Consider the following 16,229-nt stretch of genomic DNA (forward strand, 5'->3'; position numbering starts at 1 on the left):
AACAAGACTAAACATTTTAACAGTTGAATTTTGTTTTTCATCCCAGATCTCAAATTAGTTTGAATCCTTTAAAAAGAAAACTGTTATTCTTTAAACCGATTATGTTTTGTCCTCGTTCTTTTTACTTCAGCAAGATGTACAATGGAATATTATTCCTTCTGAAACAAAAGTTATGAATTACAAACGATAAAAAGTAGGCGAGAGTTTGCCTCACGCCTACTTCGATGTGTTTGTCTTTCTTTGGAAATGTGATTGCTCTTTATGTGGTATGCATATCTTTCTTATAAAATTATACGTCTGCAATAAGCATCAACACTTTCAGTAGGTTCTCCACTAAAGCTCAGTAGGGATCACTGAATGTCCTTTGTGAAATACCAGATCAGGTCAAAAGCTGGGTTTAATCAAATTGTGTGGGAAATAGCATAAGATTCACATTGGCACATTCAGCTATAATTTAGCAGAACGAGATTTATGACAAAAACAAAAATGTTAATATTAAGGCAAACTGGAGGAAAATCACAGTTACATCGAACAAACTCTGTCGCAGACGATATTATCTTTTTTTTTTTTTAAATCTTATTTGGTAAAAGTTTTTCATATTTTTCTATATCTTCATTACTGGCAAATAATAAACAGGTACCAAACGAGAAGTGGAGTAAAAATTTGAATCCATCATCATGATTTATTTTTTAAAATGGTGTCCTCTCTATGTCATCCTTTAAAAGAAAGGTTTGAATACGCTATTAGAGGTACTGCCAAGGGGTCAAGCGAATTAAATTTTATTACCATGGTAGGAATTTTGAGTTTAATTTTCTACAGTGTACACGTAAAATGCACACAGAATTAACTTGATATATATTCCTGAAAAACTGAAATGCTATACTTATTCTGCAATCCCAATATAAAAACATGAATAGAACTTTTACTGTTGATATCTTGTCTGCTTGAGTGTTTAAATTTTTATTACCCTAACAAATATTTAAAACTGATGTTGTCGTATTTGGACAAAGAACGGGATAAACGTATTGTTGTTTTCTAATGTCAGAAAGAACTGGAAAGAATCTGAAGCAATCGTAAAGACCATTATATTTAAACGTTCTCTATTTGCTCGGGTTGAAAAATTACGATACATAACAATACAATTCTGGTTAATTCAAAATCTATTTTTTAAATTTAGACAGGAGATTGGATAATGAATAAAGATTTAATAAAGATTTGAATGAATTCTTTAGTGTATAGGCGTATTCTCCACATCAGAAGCACGTATGTTTGTAAGATTTGTTTACATCATAAAAAAGTAAACAAGCCTGAACAACACTATTCATGCAAGTATGTATGTATTTATGCATGTATGTATGTATGTATGTATGTATGTATGTATGTCTGACTTTGCTACACAGAATCGTACTGAGCAGGAAAATATAACCCTCAAGATCCGAATTTTGTGTCATAGAATCGGCAAAACCTCGTGTCTGACGGCCAATTCTGAACACCTTTGCATATGAAGGAATCTATTAACCGTTCATGGAGAAAATCTTGATATAAAACTGTCTGATGGGCAAGAAAATCTAAATTTAGTGTAGGGTCGAAATCTGACCTGAAACACCCTAGAGTTATTTAAAAGCTTGAGGACTGATATATCGAGCGATCGACAAGTTTTTCTTTTTCTCGAGAATCGTTTCCACCAATAAGAGATAATATGTTGCCAAGTAACAAAACAAAACAAAAATAATGAATTTTGGGTGACGGATGAATAAGCGGAAGTTGCAGGCGAAAGGTTTTAGCTCTGTCTATTATTGAAGCATGTTTTATTCGGTTTTTTTTTGGGGGGGGGTCATTCATTGAAAAGTCAGTACTTTTGTAGATCTTGTAAAAACATGTAATGTGTTTTCATTAATTTTAGTGATAATCACGATGGATAAATTTTAGTTACAGATGAAACTGTTTACAAAGATTCAAAATCCTTGAGCTTACCTTTTGTCAGTGACGTCACTGATATGACATATCATAAACAAATTGTATGTTTGTTTTTATTTCTATACCCAGCTTGTGGCTTCCGGTGTAAATGTATTTAATAGGATGATCCAATAAAGTTTCCATATATTTACGTCGTCAAGAAACTAATGGGTGCCGTCAAGTACAAATAGGAACAAATAAGTTTGTTCTACATACTCTGAAATCAAACCCGACTTTCATGACGTACCAAGTAATTATAGGTTACTGCATTTGTATGGGAAAATATGAACGAGTTTTTTGGATGGAATACCGCACGACCTTGGGAGTGCAGTATATCCATCCGACAAAACGAGTTCATATTTTCCCATACAAATGCAGTAACCTTTTTATTATATGCTCATTTTCTTATTCGACCTAAGGCTTAATTATATAAACAAAATACACTACAAGAAACAACGTAAATGAATGTATACCGTATTCCAAACTAAATAAATAAGCGCAGATTCATCATTATACAACAACAACATTATTAATGCGCACATAACTCCGCCCGATAAATTTGAACTTGTCGCGCGCTAGACATAAGTTTCGAAAGAAAATGGCATTTTCGTCTACTTATAATTGAAATCGTCTCCTTATAATTGAATGCGCATTGCAACAAGTTTTCCATTTGATCTGGAATGAATATATTCTGGTATTTTTGTAGATTCTACGAAATTTCGTGATTATGGACTGGATTCATCTGTGCAAATTGTGCATGAAATACATCGGATTGAAGCAGCGCGGGAGAAGCGTGATTACATCTGCAAGTGTGTTTATTCTGTCATTGACTATTTGAAATCATATTGTGGGGAAAGCATAAAGTGTTTCAATTGCAATTATCAAAAAGACGCTATTGAATTTAATGTTTATTTCATTTTGAGTGCAGTAAGGAGGATTTAATTACACTTGGAATATAGTTGAAATTACAGTACAATTTCGAAATGTGTAATCAAGTTTGAGAACTCATGACATGGCTCATGTAATTTGGATTTGCAGAACTAAGAAACTAGATTTTGAGGAAATTCAGAATGTAAAACTGTAAGTATATTTTTTGCCTTTCTTATTACCAGCTAAAGGAGACAGTTTATGCCTTTATAACTTGCATGTTATTTGTAGGTACCAAGCAATTTTATGAAATCTGGCGTCTATCGCCAAAATCCGAAACATTGTATCAAAAAAGTTAACGTGGAATGTAGCAAAGCAGTTGGTATGTGGCAGTCCACGAAACACCTGCTTTAGTTCATTCAGAAACAAATTTAATCAACTAAAACGTAAAGCGCTACACGAGAGTACATGATTTGTTTACAAAGCAGTTTCTAATACACTATTGTGCACACATGTCTTGCGCGTGAGTGCAATATGAAGGTGTGCAATATCGTCAAAAACTGAACGATTCTGATAATGTAAAGTTAACGGAGAAACAAACGAACATATAATAAGTAAAACGACGCCAAGTCATACCGTGTATTTATGCGCTCTTCGATCATAAAAAAGTATGCAAAATTTATTTTTCATTTTAATGTTGGGAAAAGCAATTTAAGTACAGGTCAGCGGTTTGTTAATTCTGGTAAATAAGAAATTCATTATAGTGTTTTTCGTTGCTGGATATTGTGGTTGCTCGAAAAACATAAAAATACTTAGTACTTCGGTCTCGCCAGCAATATTCATCAACACAGACTATATAGTCTATACATATTACACCTGTGTTACTGCTTCATGATGTCACAAACATCATTTAATGGAATTACAAATTGTACCAAGGTATATGCTTGTTGTAAAAATTATATTACTAGGCTTGTATTTGTCCAGTGATAGGTAGAACCGAACATGATAGCGAATTATAATATTGATGAAACTCGTTGGATACTTTTCATCGTGACTTGATAAAAAAATACTTACTAAATACATTATTTATTTAAAACATAACTCACTCTGCAGCATACAGAGAAACATTAATATATTCCTGATGCATACGATGAACAAAAACAGCAAGTGAGATTATGAATGCCAGGTTTGCACATACAAATTAAAGTTATTGCCAACCTGTAACAGAAGCAAAACAATTCACTCATTTTCCAGAGTTCGAACGAATAAACTTCAGAGATGCACCTAGTCAAAATATATCACAAAAGCAGTTTTCATACGTATATTCTAAACTCAAGCTACTTTTTGTAGATTTTGCTTTATTCTCCCAATAGCGTTTAACACGTTTTTTTTATTTATGAAGAAAATAATATTTTGAACAAGAAAATCATTCCGACTTTCATTATTGAGCTAAAAGATGGGGAAAAAATAGATTTACTGTTGAAATAAAGTTATAAAGTTGAATCAAAGGAAAAGTGTTTTTTTTTCGTGCAGTGTGTTGTATTATCGTACATGTGAAATATTGAACACGTGAACGCAAACGAAGAGCATCAAAAAACTTGATGCATTGTTTACAGTGACGTTGGAAAAGGAGTATACAGTTTTACTTTTGCCCCACGATTAACTCTGGCTTCAGCTGGCACCTCCTTCTTGCCTTCATTGCTCTTCATTCTGGAAACATTCCCAAAGTTTGAAACGTTTTGCTTTCCAACAAGATGTTCCGGATTGATTATCTGTAACAATGAAACCGTACACAGACTAATAGCTTCTGTGAGATGTCTAACAACGTTTACATCGCATACTAGTAACTATATTCAGTTGAACATATGAACATATTGTTCCAGGAGAATAATTTCTTCTTCCGTTGGTGACAAAAACATGAAAATTATTTAACAAGATCCTTTTGCGTTAGCAAATCTTAGCGGCATTCAATTTCTAGTCTAAAATTTTATACAAGATTTTCATCTGTTTATATCGCATAGCTTTAAATGTGTGCACTTTGTTTCAAATATTGATAACACCATGTCAGGTAATCCGATTCTATACTGTAAATAGTGTAAATAGTTACATTAAACATTCGAATAATAATCAAGACGTTGCAAAAATGAATAATAAAAGAATAGTAATTGCATAACCTCATGAAAAATCTAGATCTGCTCATTGAAAATAGTATATTACCAATAATGCGATTTTAGTGTAAGCTACGTAAAATACAAAGTAGCATATTACCAATAATGCGATTTTAGTGTAAGCTACGTAAAATACAAAGTAGCATATTACCAATAATGCGATTTTAGTGTAAGCTAAGTAAAATACAAAATAGCATATTACCGATAATGCGATTTTAGTGTATTTAAGTAAAATACAAAATAGCATATTACCGATACTGCGATTTTAGTGTAAGCTACGTAAAATACAAAATTTCATATTACCGATAATGCGATTTTAGTGTAAGCTAAGTAAAATACAAAATAGCATATTACCGATAATGCGATTTTAGTGTAAGCTACGTAAAATACAAAATAGCATATTACCTATAATGCAATTTTAGTGTAAGCTACGTAAAATACAAAATAGCATATTACCGATAATGCAATTTTAGTGTAAGCTACGTAAAATACAAAGTAGCATATTACCGATAATGCGATTTTAGTGCAAGCTACGTAAAATACAAAATAGCATATTACCGATAATGCAATTTTAGTGTAAGCTACGTAAAATACAAAATAGCATATTACCGATAATGCGATTTTAGTGTAAGCTACGTAAAATACAAAATAGCATATTACCGATAATGCGGTTTTAGTGTAAGCTACGTAAAATACAAAATAGCATATTACCGATAATGCGATTTTAGTGTAAGCTACGCAAAATACAAAGAAGCAGAGATAATCCATAGATGAAACAATGTACAAATACTACACTCCTTTTTGTGCAATAAATTCAACTAGGTGCATGATTCAGCTTTCCATTTTAATAGTAAATACTTGATGACTGTTTAGAGATTTATAATACAAAAAATTTGTCGGAAAATACAAATCTGAATTTTACCAAACAATGTTTCACTTTTGACAAGAAGAAACGATATTTTTTAGACGGTGGGGCTCAAACCTATTCTGCCCATTAACATTCTGAACTAATCTGCTAATTATTAATATTTACTGAAACTGAGTTGATTGGTCTCATCTGGGGAACTGGCTTTGGTAATGCCGCCGTTTTATGTTGCTTCTTCAGGAAGCTGTACAAACCGGACGCTTGAAAAAGAGGGTTGTATGTATCCAATACTTCTAGCTAAAAGAGAAAATCATGCGTTAATGTCAAGTTTAGAATGTTTCGTTCTATCAGTACCAACATGTCTACAAAAAGGGGGTGCTGGGTTGGTGTGAATGTTACTCTTAATTATCATTTTGTTGTTGTTGCTTAGTTACATTCTATCAAAGACACTATGGACCGCCCCGATGGCTTGAGTGGTAGAATCGTCCGCCTCGGATGCGGGAGGTCGTAGGATCGATCCCCGGCTGAGTCGTACCAAAGAATTATAAAAATGTTACCAACAGCTGCCCTGTTTGGAGCTCAGCATTAAGTAGCTAGTGTTAGGACTGGTCGGCCTGGTGTCAGGATAATGTGACTGGGTGGGAAATCATGCTACATGTCTGTGGCATGATGCTCCAGTGCTAGACATCACTATAAACTGCCACACTGTAGTTATCGTAGCGATGACTGAAAAAGTGTTAGCGCTACATTATTAAAAATCCAAATCGCACCCCACCCCACCCCACACAAAGACACTTTGAAACAGTCTTCTCTAACTTTCTGAAATTCACCATTTTGTACAAAAGTGCATTTTGATTTATAATTAAAAGTCCATCATTTTAAACAATTGGATGCAAAGTTAAAGACCAGATTATATGCGTGGAAATACTTGGCACATTTCATTACATTTACTTCAAAACGGGAATATTTTTGAGAATAACCTCCAGAATACCCACCACAGCAAATGAATCGAATTAACTATAGTTGCATGATGGGAAAGACATCTGGACATGTTTTCAATCTGAACATTATATCTACCTTTTGTAGAGATTCATTCACCCTGGCTAGACTCTTCTCGCTCGGTTCCTCGAGACGGGGTGACGTCTGACATGGGAGTAACAGTTCCTGAACTGCTAAGGTCTTCACCAACAGTGTTCCATTTTTTGCCGGCAAGAAGATGAAACTGCCACGCGGCATTTCCTCCAGCTGATTTCGCGTCCCAGGTACTTTCTTCCCGACATTAGCTTCCAGAATTCCAATCATTGCCAGCTCCTTTTTTAAACGTGACATAAAAAAGTTTTCCTTTAAACTCGAAGATAATGTACGTATATTTAATAAAATAATAATAATAATAATAATAATAATAATAATAATAACAATAATAATTATTATTATATAATAATAATAATAATAATAGTGACTAGAGGAATGGTGAGAAATTTGCTCGTGTGAATATTTCCGCGCCCTCCCAGCACATGCCCTCCACCTATGGTGGAGATGAATCTATAGCAAAATAAAAGCCATAATTCTTTCAAAAAAAAAAGCGTGAATACAATGATTTTTCAACATTTGTATCTTCTGATAACGTTAATAATATGTACTAAGTTTCACAGGAATCCAGCAAAAGCTGGAAGCGTTAGTTGCATTCACACAATTCTGTCATACACTGCAGCCAGCTGTACGTTAAAAGGGCAATAACGTTTACAAAGCACAGAAGCATCAAGATTTGTTAATATTTGCATCTATAGATGAGGACAATGACATTACCAAGTTTAACAGCAATCCATTCAGAAACTGCAATGAAAATTGCAGAACTACTTGTGCGAATGAGACTGTCATATTGTTACAACTCTATGGTCATGTACCTAGTAACAGAAAGAAGTGAAACCAACACGTTAAGTAAAACTTCACAATTAATTTAGTTATCAAAGTTACAGATGAAAATGTGATATGAACTTATCGTATTAGGAAGTGAATCCAAAATAACCCTGACGAGTTCGATTATAGTCCAGAAGAATGAAAAGTTCCGTATAAATATCGGAACCGGAAATGTACTGGTCCGCCAAAAATCGTGACATTGTCAAAATGGCGTTGTCCAGAACTCCTTTGAATAATTTTCAATAGTTCAATAAATAATCGTATAGTTCAATGAGAACTTTCCATTTCCCTTGAATAATCCAAACAAATGATTTCCTCTCGAATAATATCTAAATACAACTTAAATACGTCTGCAGATTTGATGTTACAACAAGAACACATAAAATAAGAATCAGAATACTGTCCAGTACAAGCCAATTAAGTACAGTTGAAAAAGCTAAAGCACACATATTGACAATACTAAAACGTGACAAGTCGCAAATTTCCAACATCGTAAAAGAACTCACATGACTTAGCCAATCCAACTGTAATTCACTTAATTCTTCAATGATACCTCTTGACCGACCTGTCCAATGGAAAAAGCCAGAATCTTGAAAACATATTTACAAAAAAGTTTATTATTAGTAACTGCGAACACATACGTAAGCATCCATTTACACCAAAACCAAATATTGATAATCAATGCAATTTACACTCATGAATAAAAAATACAAAATTTAGACAAGATCATGTACCAGGACTTACAAAAAATATCGCTGTACAGAACATATATACACTGCATTAAGTTCCATAAATAGGGCAATAACTATAACATATATTGTGGGAGTCAAGTGAATTGTAGGTATGGGCATCTTCACATAATAACCATAACATTTACCAAGCTTCATGGCAATCCGAAAAAAAAATAATAAAGGAATAGTTGAGCTAAAGAGACTTTGTCATACCATGCAGAAAACTACAAGACAAAATGGGCAATAAGTCGAACGCATATTCAACACCCCATGCACACTATAAAAAAATGTCTTGTGTAGTTTCTAAAATCCCCTCACCTAATATCGGACATAAAAGTATGATGTAAATGATGGCAATGAAATCTTACAACATACTATCCAATACTCACTTTAGGAGTACTATCCAACAAACGCTACCCTATTACTATGCAGCACAAACCATACTATGAACCACCCAGTTTTTGATTACTATTCAACACGCCCGTTACTATCCAACATCCAATTTTTTTTATAACTATCCAACACTCACATTTTGATTACTATCCAACACGATGTGTGAATGATAAATAACCCTACACTCGAAAACCAACGAAAAGGATAGGAGTGCTTTATGCACATTATATTTACATACACACAAATCTACAATCGCATAAGAATGGTAGGATATAAAAGAAGGGAATAAAATAAACACATACATTATCAAAACAAGGAAGAGTAGACGTCAAATCTAGCGAACGCACCTCTTTATAATGAAAAAGCAAGGACATAATGGAAAACATCTCTCCAGTTCGATGACCAAGACTGATAGAGAGAAATGTGACAGAACATGCCCATACAATTTTGTTTTCAATCAATAAAAAAACCCAGCCAATGTCATTTCTTTTTCAAATGTCAAAATTGTTAATAACAAAACTCTTCTCTAACAATAAACAAACAATATCAAACATGAACATATTTACCAGGTTGTCAATATTGTTCAGTCATACTTGATCTAAGGCACTGTCATTTTACAATCGATGCTCAATTCGTTTCTGAACAAACGTCAAGAGATAATCTTAATGTTCATAAAACCATATTTATACCATATTATCATTTCTATAGTACTCGCGATCAAAAGAAGTCACAAAGCATTATAAGGGAAACCCAAGACTGCGTTGACGAAGAAAATACACACAATATTGTCCACACCATAGAATCTAATGCTTGAACTCTCACATTGTTGAAACGAGTCGATATAGTATTGCTTCTAATGAATACTCGCAAAATGAAAACCTAATATCAATTTTTCTTTGTCCAAAAATGCCGCAGATTCATAGATAAAATGGCGTTTCACCATTCTGTCTTTTACAATCAACAATATCTCTCTGTCCCTCTCTTCTTGTCTCTTCTACCATGTTAATTCCATCTCTTCCTCAAAACCTTTCTTGCTCTCATTAATAATAATAATACTAATACTACTACTACTACTACTACTACTAATAATAATAATAATAATAAGAAGAAGAAGAACAACAACAAGAACAAGAGGAATGGTGGTGCTGAACAGTCTCTTTCACGCACGCACACACACACACACACACACACAGAGACACAAACACACATTTTAATTTACTATAGAATCATTTATATTTGGCATCTGTTTCTGCTGTAAGATACCACTCTAAAAGTTTATAGCAAATATGTACTTGAAAGAGAAGGCTTGGCTATACATAAGTATTTTTTTACTGTATTATTTGCCTCAATCATAGGTTTTGGAAAAAAGTTTGACTGCATTCATTTGACATTATTTCATTATGAGCAGGATGCTCACATTAGCTGAAGATGCTTCTTGTGTGACTAGGTCAATCAGTAAAAACGACCTATTCAAGGGACAGAAAACTTGGGCCACTATTCGCTTTTAACACGTAAATGTGCTGAAATTAATGTTTATCTTTTGTATTTTTCAAGTTATGCCACTTTCTTTTCACAATACTCACAAAAGAAGGTCGAAATAGTCCACGAGTCAGGATAAAGGTCAATGGAAAGTGGTTTTGTGAACATTATGGTTATTTATTTTCTTTAGCTCATCGACTGCCAAATGCTACTGTTCTAAATTATTGGAACTGCAGTTTTACTTCACAGCGTTTTCAATCTTGAATCATTGTCAAGTTTTGAATGTTTGTGTATATCTACGTTTACAACTTAAAACCTCTCACCCCTCTCTTATGATTCTTTGTACAGAACGTTTGTATGAGGGTATATCAGTGTGCATATAAGTACTCGTAACATTGCCTACTTGTATGTGATTGTATCATACGTTTGTATGAGGGTATATTAGTGTGCCTGTAAGTACTCGTAACATTTCCTACTTGTGTGTGATTGTATCGTAAGTTTGTATGAGGGTATAGCAGTGTGCCTATAAGTACTCGCAACGTTGCCTACTTTTATGTGATTGTATCGTACGTTTGTATGAGGGTATAGCAGTGTGCCTATTAGTACTCGTAACGTTGCCTACTTTTATGTGATTGTATCGCACGTTTGTATGAGGGTATAGCAGTGTGCCTATTAGTACTCGTAACGTTGCCTACTTTTATGTGATTGTATCGTACGTTTGTATGAGGGTATAGCAGTGTGCCTATAAGTACTCGTAACGTTGCCTACTTTTATGTGATTGTATCGCACGTTTGTATGAGGGTATAGCAGTGTGCCTATTAGTACTCGTCACATTGCCTACTTGTATGTGATTGTATGGTACGTTTGTGAGTATGTAAGTATAGACTGTGTATAAAACTATTACTCTTTTTACTGGAGCGAAGGGGTAATGTGTTTGGATTGTAATAAAAAGGTGTTGGAATGTAGGAATTCAGTTTGGATAGTAATAAAAAAGCTAGTGTTGGAGTGTATATATATGGTATGCCTGTATATTAATCAAAAGGCGGGTGCTGAATTGTATAATAATGTTTAAACAGTACTTTGTTTTCAAATATAATGAATATAGATACCTTGAATAGGAGCGTATGACACAGTGCTCGAAATGTTTGCTCGTTGCTCTCCAAATCATCCCAGTCGATCGTCCAGCATGTTGTTGGTTTTGCAATCATGGGCTAAAATACACTGACGGATATTTGAAACGCAACATGTAAATGCATGTCATCATTCTAATGTTTTTAACCAAAACATTACAAAGCGTATATAGTCTCATAAAACAGAAGTACTTTCAACTATGCTGAAACAATTACTATCCGGAAAAAAAAACATCACGTGTCCTAAATAACTCCTTATTTATAATATAAATGGTGCAAGCATATCTCTTCATTTTTTTGTTTTTTTTGTGTGCTGATATACAGATGATTGGCATATGTATGTCTTTTGACCCTCATACGTCAATTGTGACCCGTTGTAAATAAATAAAGTACCCGTTTTGTTCCGAGTCAGTGGAAATAACGAGTTTGAAATCGCGTACGGATAGGCTGCCGTTGTCACACCAATACGTATTCGTACGCCATATCAAAATAGTTCTTCCCGCCAACTCCGAAGAAAAAGAGAACGCTTTTTTAAAATTTATTATATAACCACCTTTTTCACATGTTCAAGATATGTTTAGCTTTACGGTGTGAATAAAAATGAAACCTAATTAGGACTTTTGCAAGTTTTATTCTGTGCATCTAAATATATCGACGCGCGCACATTATAGAAAAAAAAAACCGAAAAAGTTCCAGTAAGGGTATGTGATACGGAAATAGGAACTGAATTTCCGTATCGAATGCCAGATGAATCATATAAGATAAAATATGTATGTCTTACAGTTCAGTTCTGTTTTTAGTTCTTTCCTGATTTTATTCAATATAGCACGAATACATTCCAAGCAACTTTCAAATCTCCAAGATCAGCCAACCGGAGACTTTAATCCAATGAACATAATTACACTCATACCTTGAGGATTAACTGAATATTAGACACGAGCACGCACAGCTAAAATTTGCCAAACTACTCGCTGGCGGTGATTTGTTGACAAGAGTCATTCAATGCCTGAATTTATTGGCTAGACAGAAATTAAACGTTATAACTAAAGTGTTGGTTGGAGATTTTAAAAATAATTAAAAGACTAGTATTACATACTTATTTTTTCCAGTAAGGATATATAGAGTTGGTTGGAGATTTAAAAGACTATAGTATTATACACTTATTTTTTCCATTAAGAATACAAATAGTTGGTTGGAGATATAAAAGTTTCAAAGACTAGAATATTATATACTTATTTTCTCAAGTAAGGAAAGATTGTATAATACTATAAATGGCAACCAGAATCCCATAATAAATTCAGTAAAATGGCCAATACTTGCCACGATCAAGCGATGCAAATTCTGATAATATTAAAAGACAAATAAATTATATTTTTTACAGCAGAATGTTCAAAGTATATACTGCGTAACTAAGACAATGCATGCCTTTGAATTTCTGAAATTTTCAACAATTAAAAATAGAAAAAAATAATGAAGAAATTTATTTTTAATCAAGACAAATGATAATGAGAACACTCTATACAGATCAGGTCATTATTAGAAAATTAAACGAAAGGCTTAAAGATATTTAAGAAAATTTGATCATCAGCAATTTAAACATTAATAGCAGAGTACGGTTATTGTGTGTGGAAGTCTCACTGCATCTGTTTTTGCTGTATATTTCATCCAGATTGATAAGGAGTGGTTTCTTAATTTTCGATGATTTCTGTGGCTATCAGTTGACTGCTCATTCACATTAGTTTTTCCGCTTAAAAAGACTCGTATCCCCAAATTAGCTTAGCTTTCTCTAAACTATTTTTACCCTTCCTGCCTGGATTAAAGCCATATTTTAATATCTTACAAGTAATATTCTGAAACATAAGGACAAATCCGTTAGTGTCGTAGTGCGCACGTACCCAACGGTCGCCATCTTATAAAAGCAGGGGTCTCAAACTCAAACCAACCTGAGGACCGCATGAAGACACAAGGGCCGCAACACCTTTGTTATTTTGTGACTCTAATAATTTTCGGGCTACAGGGTACGGCTTGGCGGGCTACGTGTTTGAGACCACTGTTTTAAAGTAAGCATTGATAATGATGAGATTTTATTAGCGTCGCTTGCGCACATAGTGCATTCGCGACGAAAAGTAAGCATTCCAGGCTAAGTAGCATTTGTTGCTGTTTCCAAAGTAGGCGTGGCTATGCTTCACTTAGCGATTGGTCAATTCCAACAATAATCCTGGGATCATATTTTACATTTTTTAAAGTGGTTAGCTAGTAAAGATCTTTCCTTTTTATGTTTATATCCAGAATAAATCTTTCTTAAAATACTTAGGCTGTTTACATGCACGGTTTGTGTTAATGTATGCTGAAGAAAATGTATTTATTCAACCGAAATGAATATCTTGTTAATTACTCTTTTGCCTTGCATGACCCACTAACCCCTAGGTTCCCAAACCAGGGTCGCGAACTACTGAGGGTCGCGAGGACGTTTTGGAGGGTCTCGGAGATTCGCCAGGATGTTTCTGAGGGTGGCAAAACTTACCAAAATGTGGAAACGGGGTCTTGAAGATCAGAAACAATATCTTTTACGTTCGCAGTTAAAAAGGTTGGGAACCACTGACAAATTTGCATGACTTGAAAATTTTTACCATGACCTTACAGAAAGACTTGTAAAACAAAGCAATACATTTCTTATGCTGCCAACGCTCTTAAAAAGTCTGAATAATGAACAAAACAATTTGAAAAAGTGAAGTGTTTATTTATGGGTCAGTATATTTATGTTTCTATAACATAATGTAGCTTGGTTGGGAAGAAATTTCTGCATAGCAGGTACGAAACAGTAATGAAACATGTATTGGGATAACGTGATATATTTTTTTCCTTTGTTCAGTGTCGTTCATTTGTAAACTTGAGAAACCGACTTTTAGACAATTTTGATAGCCAGAAATATCTTATTTCACCGTTATATAAATATATGTAATAATTTCACAATATGAACTTGAATTCAACATGATATCTGTAATACTTTACCAAATTCTCACTATTATATGGAAATAAAAAACTGAGGAATCCCTTCGCATATTCCCTAATGCAACGATGAAGAGCTAAAGGTTAAAATATGGCCAACACAGGTCTCAGAGGTGTGGATATCAAGAACGCATTGCAGTATGTTGTAGACAGATTGAATATTTTAGATCATAGGCCGTAGCTAGAGGTAACAATTGGTACAAAACATTGATTGATCGAGGCTAAATAATGCAATAAAGATAAATCCCCGATTAAATAATCTATTCCCGATGCGTTGAGGAACTAAATTATAAACTCGTGATTCTCATACACTTCGTCATTAGTTTTAAATTATATGGCATCGGGGATGGAGCAGTGCGCTTAGTCAATTAAAACAATATTTATTACCCTTCACAAAAAGACAGATACAATCAAAGAATTTAGCTATCATCAAAAAGTAAGCGTTCAAAAAGGCATGCAACTGTTAAAATATGGCGATATTTGACTGAATAAATGTAGGGATCATTACTTGTTTGCATTAGTGCAGGTTAGTTGAACAACAGTATATGAGTATTAAATTGTTTTGTCGCTTATATTCCTGGAGGAGGAAATGAATACTATCTTATGTTTGTGTTATATAGACTGTAAAGTTTCCAACCCAAAATATTCTAACACAATATTAGCAGAAAAACCTATAAAAAGAACCAACAAAAATATGATCCCTCAATAGCAATGAGAAAAGTGTACAACCCAAAACTACCTAAAAAAGAATTTCAACCCAGATACTCTCTCACGATACCAAATATGCGCAAAGGAAGTAACATTACATCACCTTCAGTCCTCAATTGTGTAGAGAACAATATCGAAACAGGTGTATCTAATTCTACCAAATAGAAAATATATTGGTTTGATTTGGCTTGGTGTTGTATAGCAGACAAGTAGGTTACTTAGTGCCAATACTATTGGAGTGCCCAAAGACACACCGAGGTAGTCGACTCAGACTGACCAATGGTAGGATTCGAACCCAGCCACTAAGTCACAATGAGCTGTAGTACATCACGGACTATAAGACAGATTGATTGCCTCGCTGTGCTGTATGTGGCTTAATACAGTAGGTTGGAGATAAGAAATTTGCCCTATGATTGGTAAGTTTATTGTCCTTATAGTGAAACTGCTATCAGAGGATAATTGTGAAAATGTGACCCCGAAAATCATGAATATATCAAGCACACTAATAATAGTACTTTCACACCAACTCCTCCCCACTATAAAAAGTTTTAATTCAACAATGTAAAATTATACAAAAGTAAGTTCTGACACCCTCTATAGATCAAAAAAAAAAAAAAAAAAAAAAAAATCACACAAAAATCACAGAACAAACAATGGTAGCATCCCTTTCTCTCCCCTTTCCGGGCGTATGTTGTAAGATCGCTGCAGATAAGCTGAAAGATAGTGAATGAAGAAAAAAGGATCATCGACTTTCACGTGTCAGACGTTCAATTAAAATGACTTTAGCGATATTCCCTCTCGTACATTCTTGCTCTGTTATATTTAAAAAAAGTATCGCTAAATCCCAATACTGAGCTTTGTATAACACTGCTGTATACATTTGTTTCCAAGTTAAGTAAATCTTTAGCATTTAAAACATGCTTGATGGGATCCCGAGTCTACGTATCTTGCCCATATATATATATATATATATATATATATATATATATATATATATATATATATA

At 33.8% G+C, this 16,229-nt stretch overlaps 1 protein-coding gene across 2 annotated transcripts in view; it reads right to left on the bottom strand.

Annotated features, from left to right (window-relative positions):
* Positions 1-4,346: 4,346 nt before the first annotated feature.
* LOC149784910 (meiosis 1 arrest protein-like) overlaps positions 4,347-16,229 on the bottom strand; it is a 102,480-nt gene continuing 90,597 nt past the window's right edge. Inside the window, exons 10-13 of one of the 2 annotated variants that reach the window (XM_089931158.1) lie at positions 11,486-11,587; positions 6,934-7,167; positions 6,025-6,153; positions 4,347-4,595 (exon numbers count right to left, since the gene is read on the bottom strand). In XM_089931158.1, the coding sequence (XP_089787284.1) occupies positions 4,434-4,595; positions 6,025-6,153; positions 6,934-7,167; positions 11,486-11,587 (627 nt within the window). In that variant the 3' untranslated portion in view covers positions 4,347-4,433. Of the gene's footprint in view, positions 4,596-6,024; positions 6,154-6,226; positions 6,583-6,933; positions 7,168-11,485; positions 11,588-16,229 lie in introns of those variants that run through there. The other variant, XM_089931159.1, reaches the window with a different exon arrangement.

This window comes from Sinohyriopsis cumingii, chromosome 13 (genome assembly GCF_028554795.1).
Source record: "Sinohyriopsis cumingii isolate HCF-2022 chromosome 13, ASM2855479v2, whole genome shotgun sequence".
NCBI lineage: Eukaryota > Metazoa > Mollusca > Bivalvia > Unionida > Unionidae > Sinohyriopsis > Sinohyriopsis cumingii.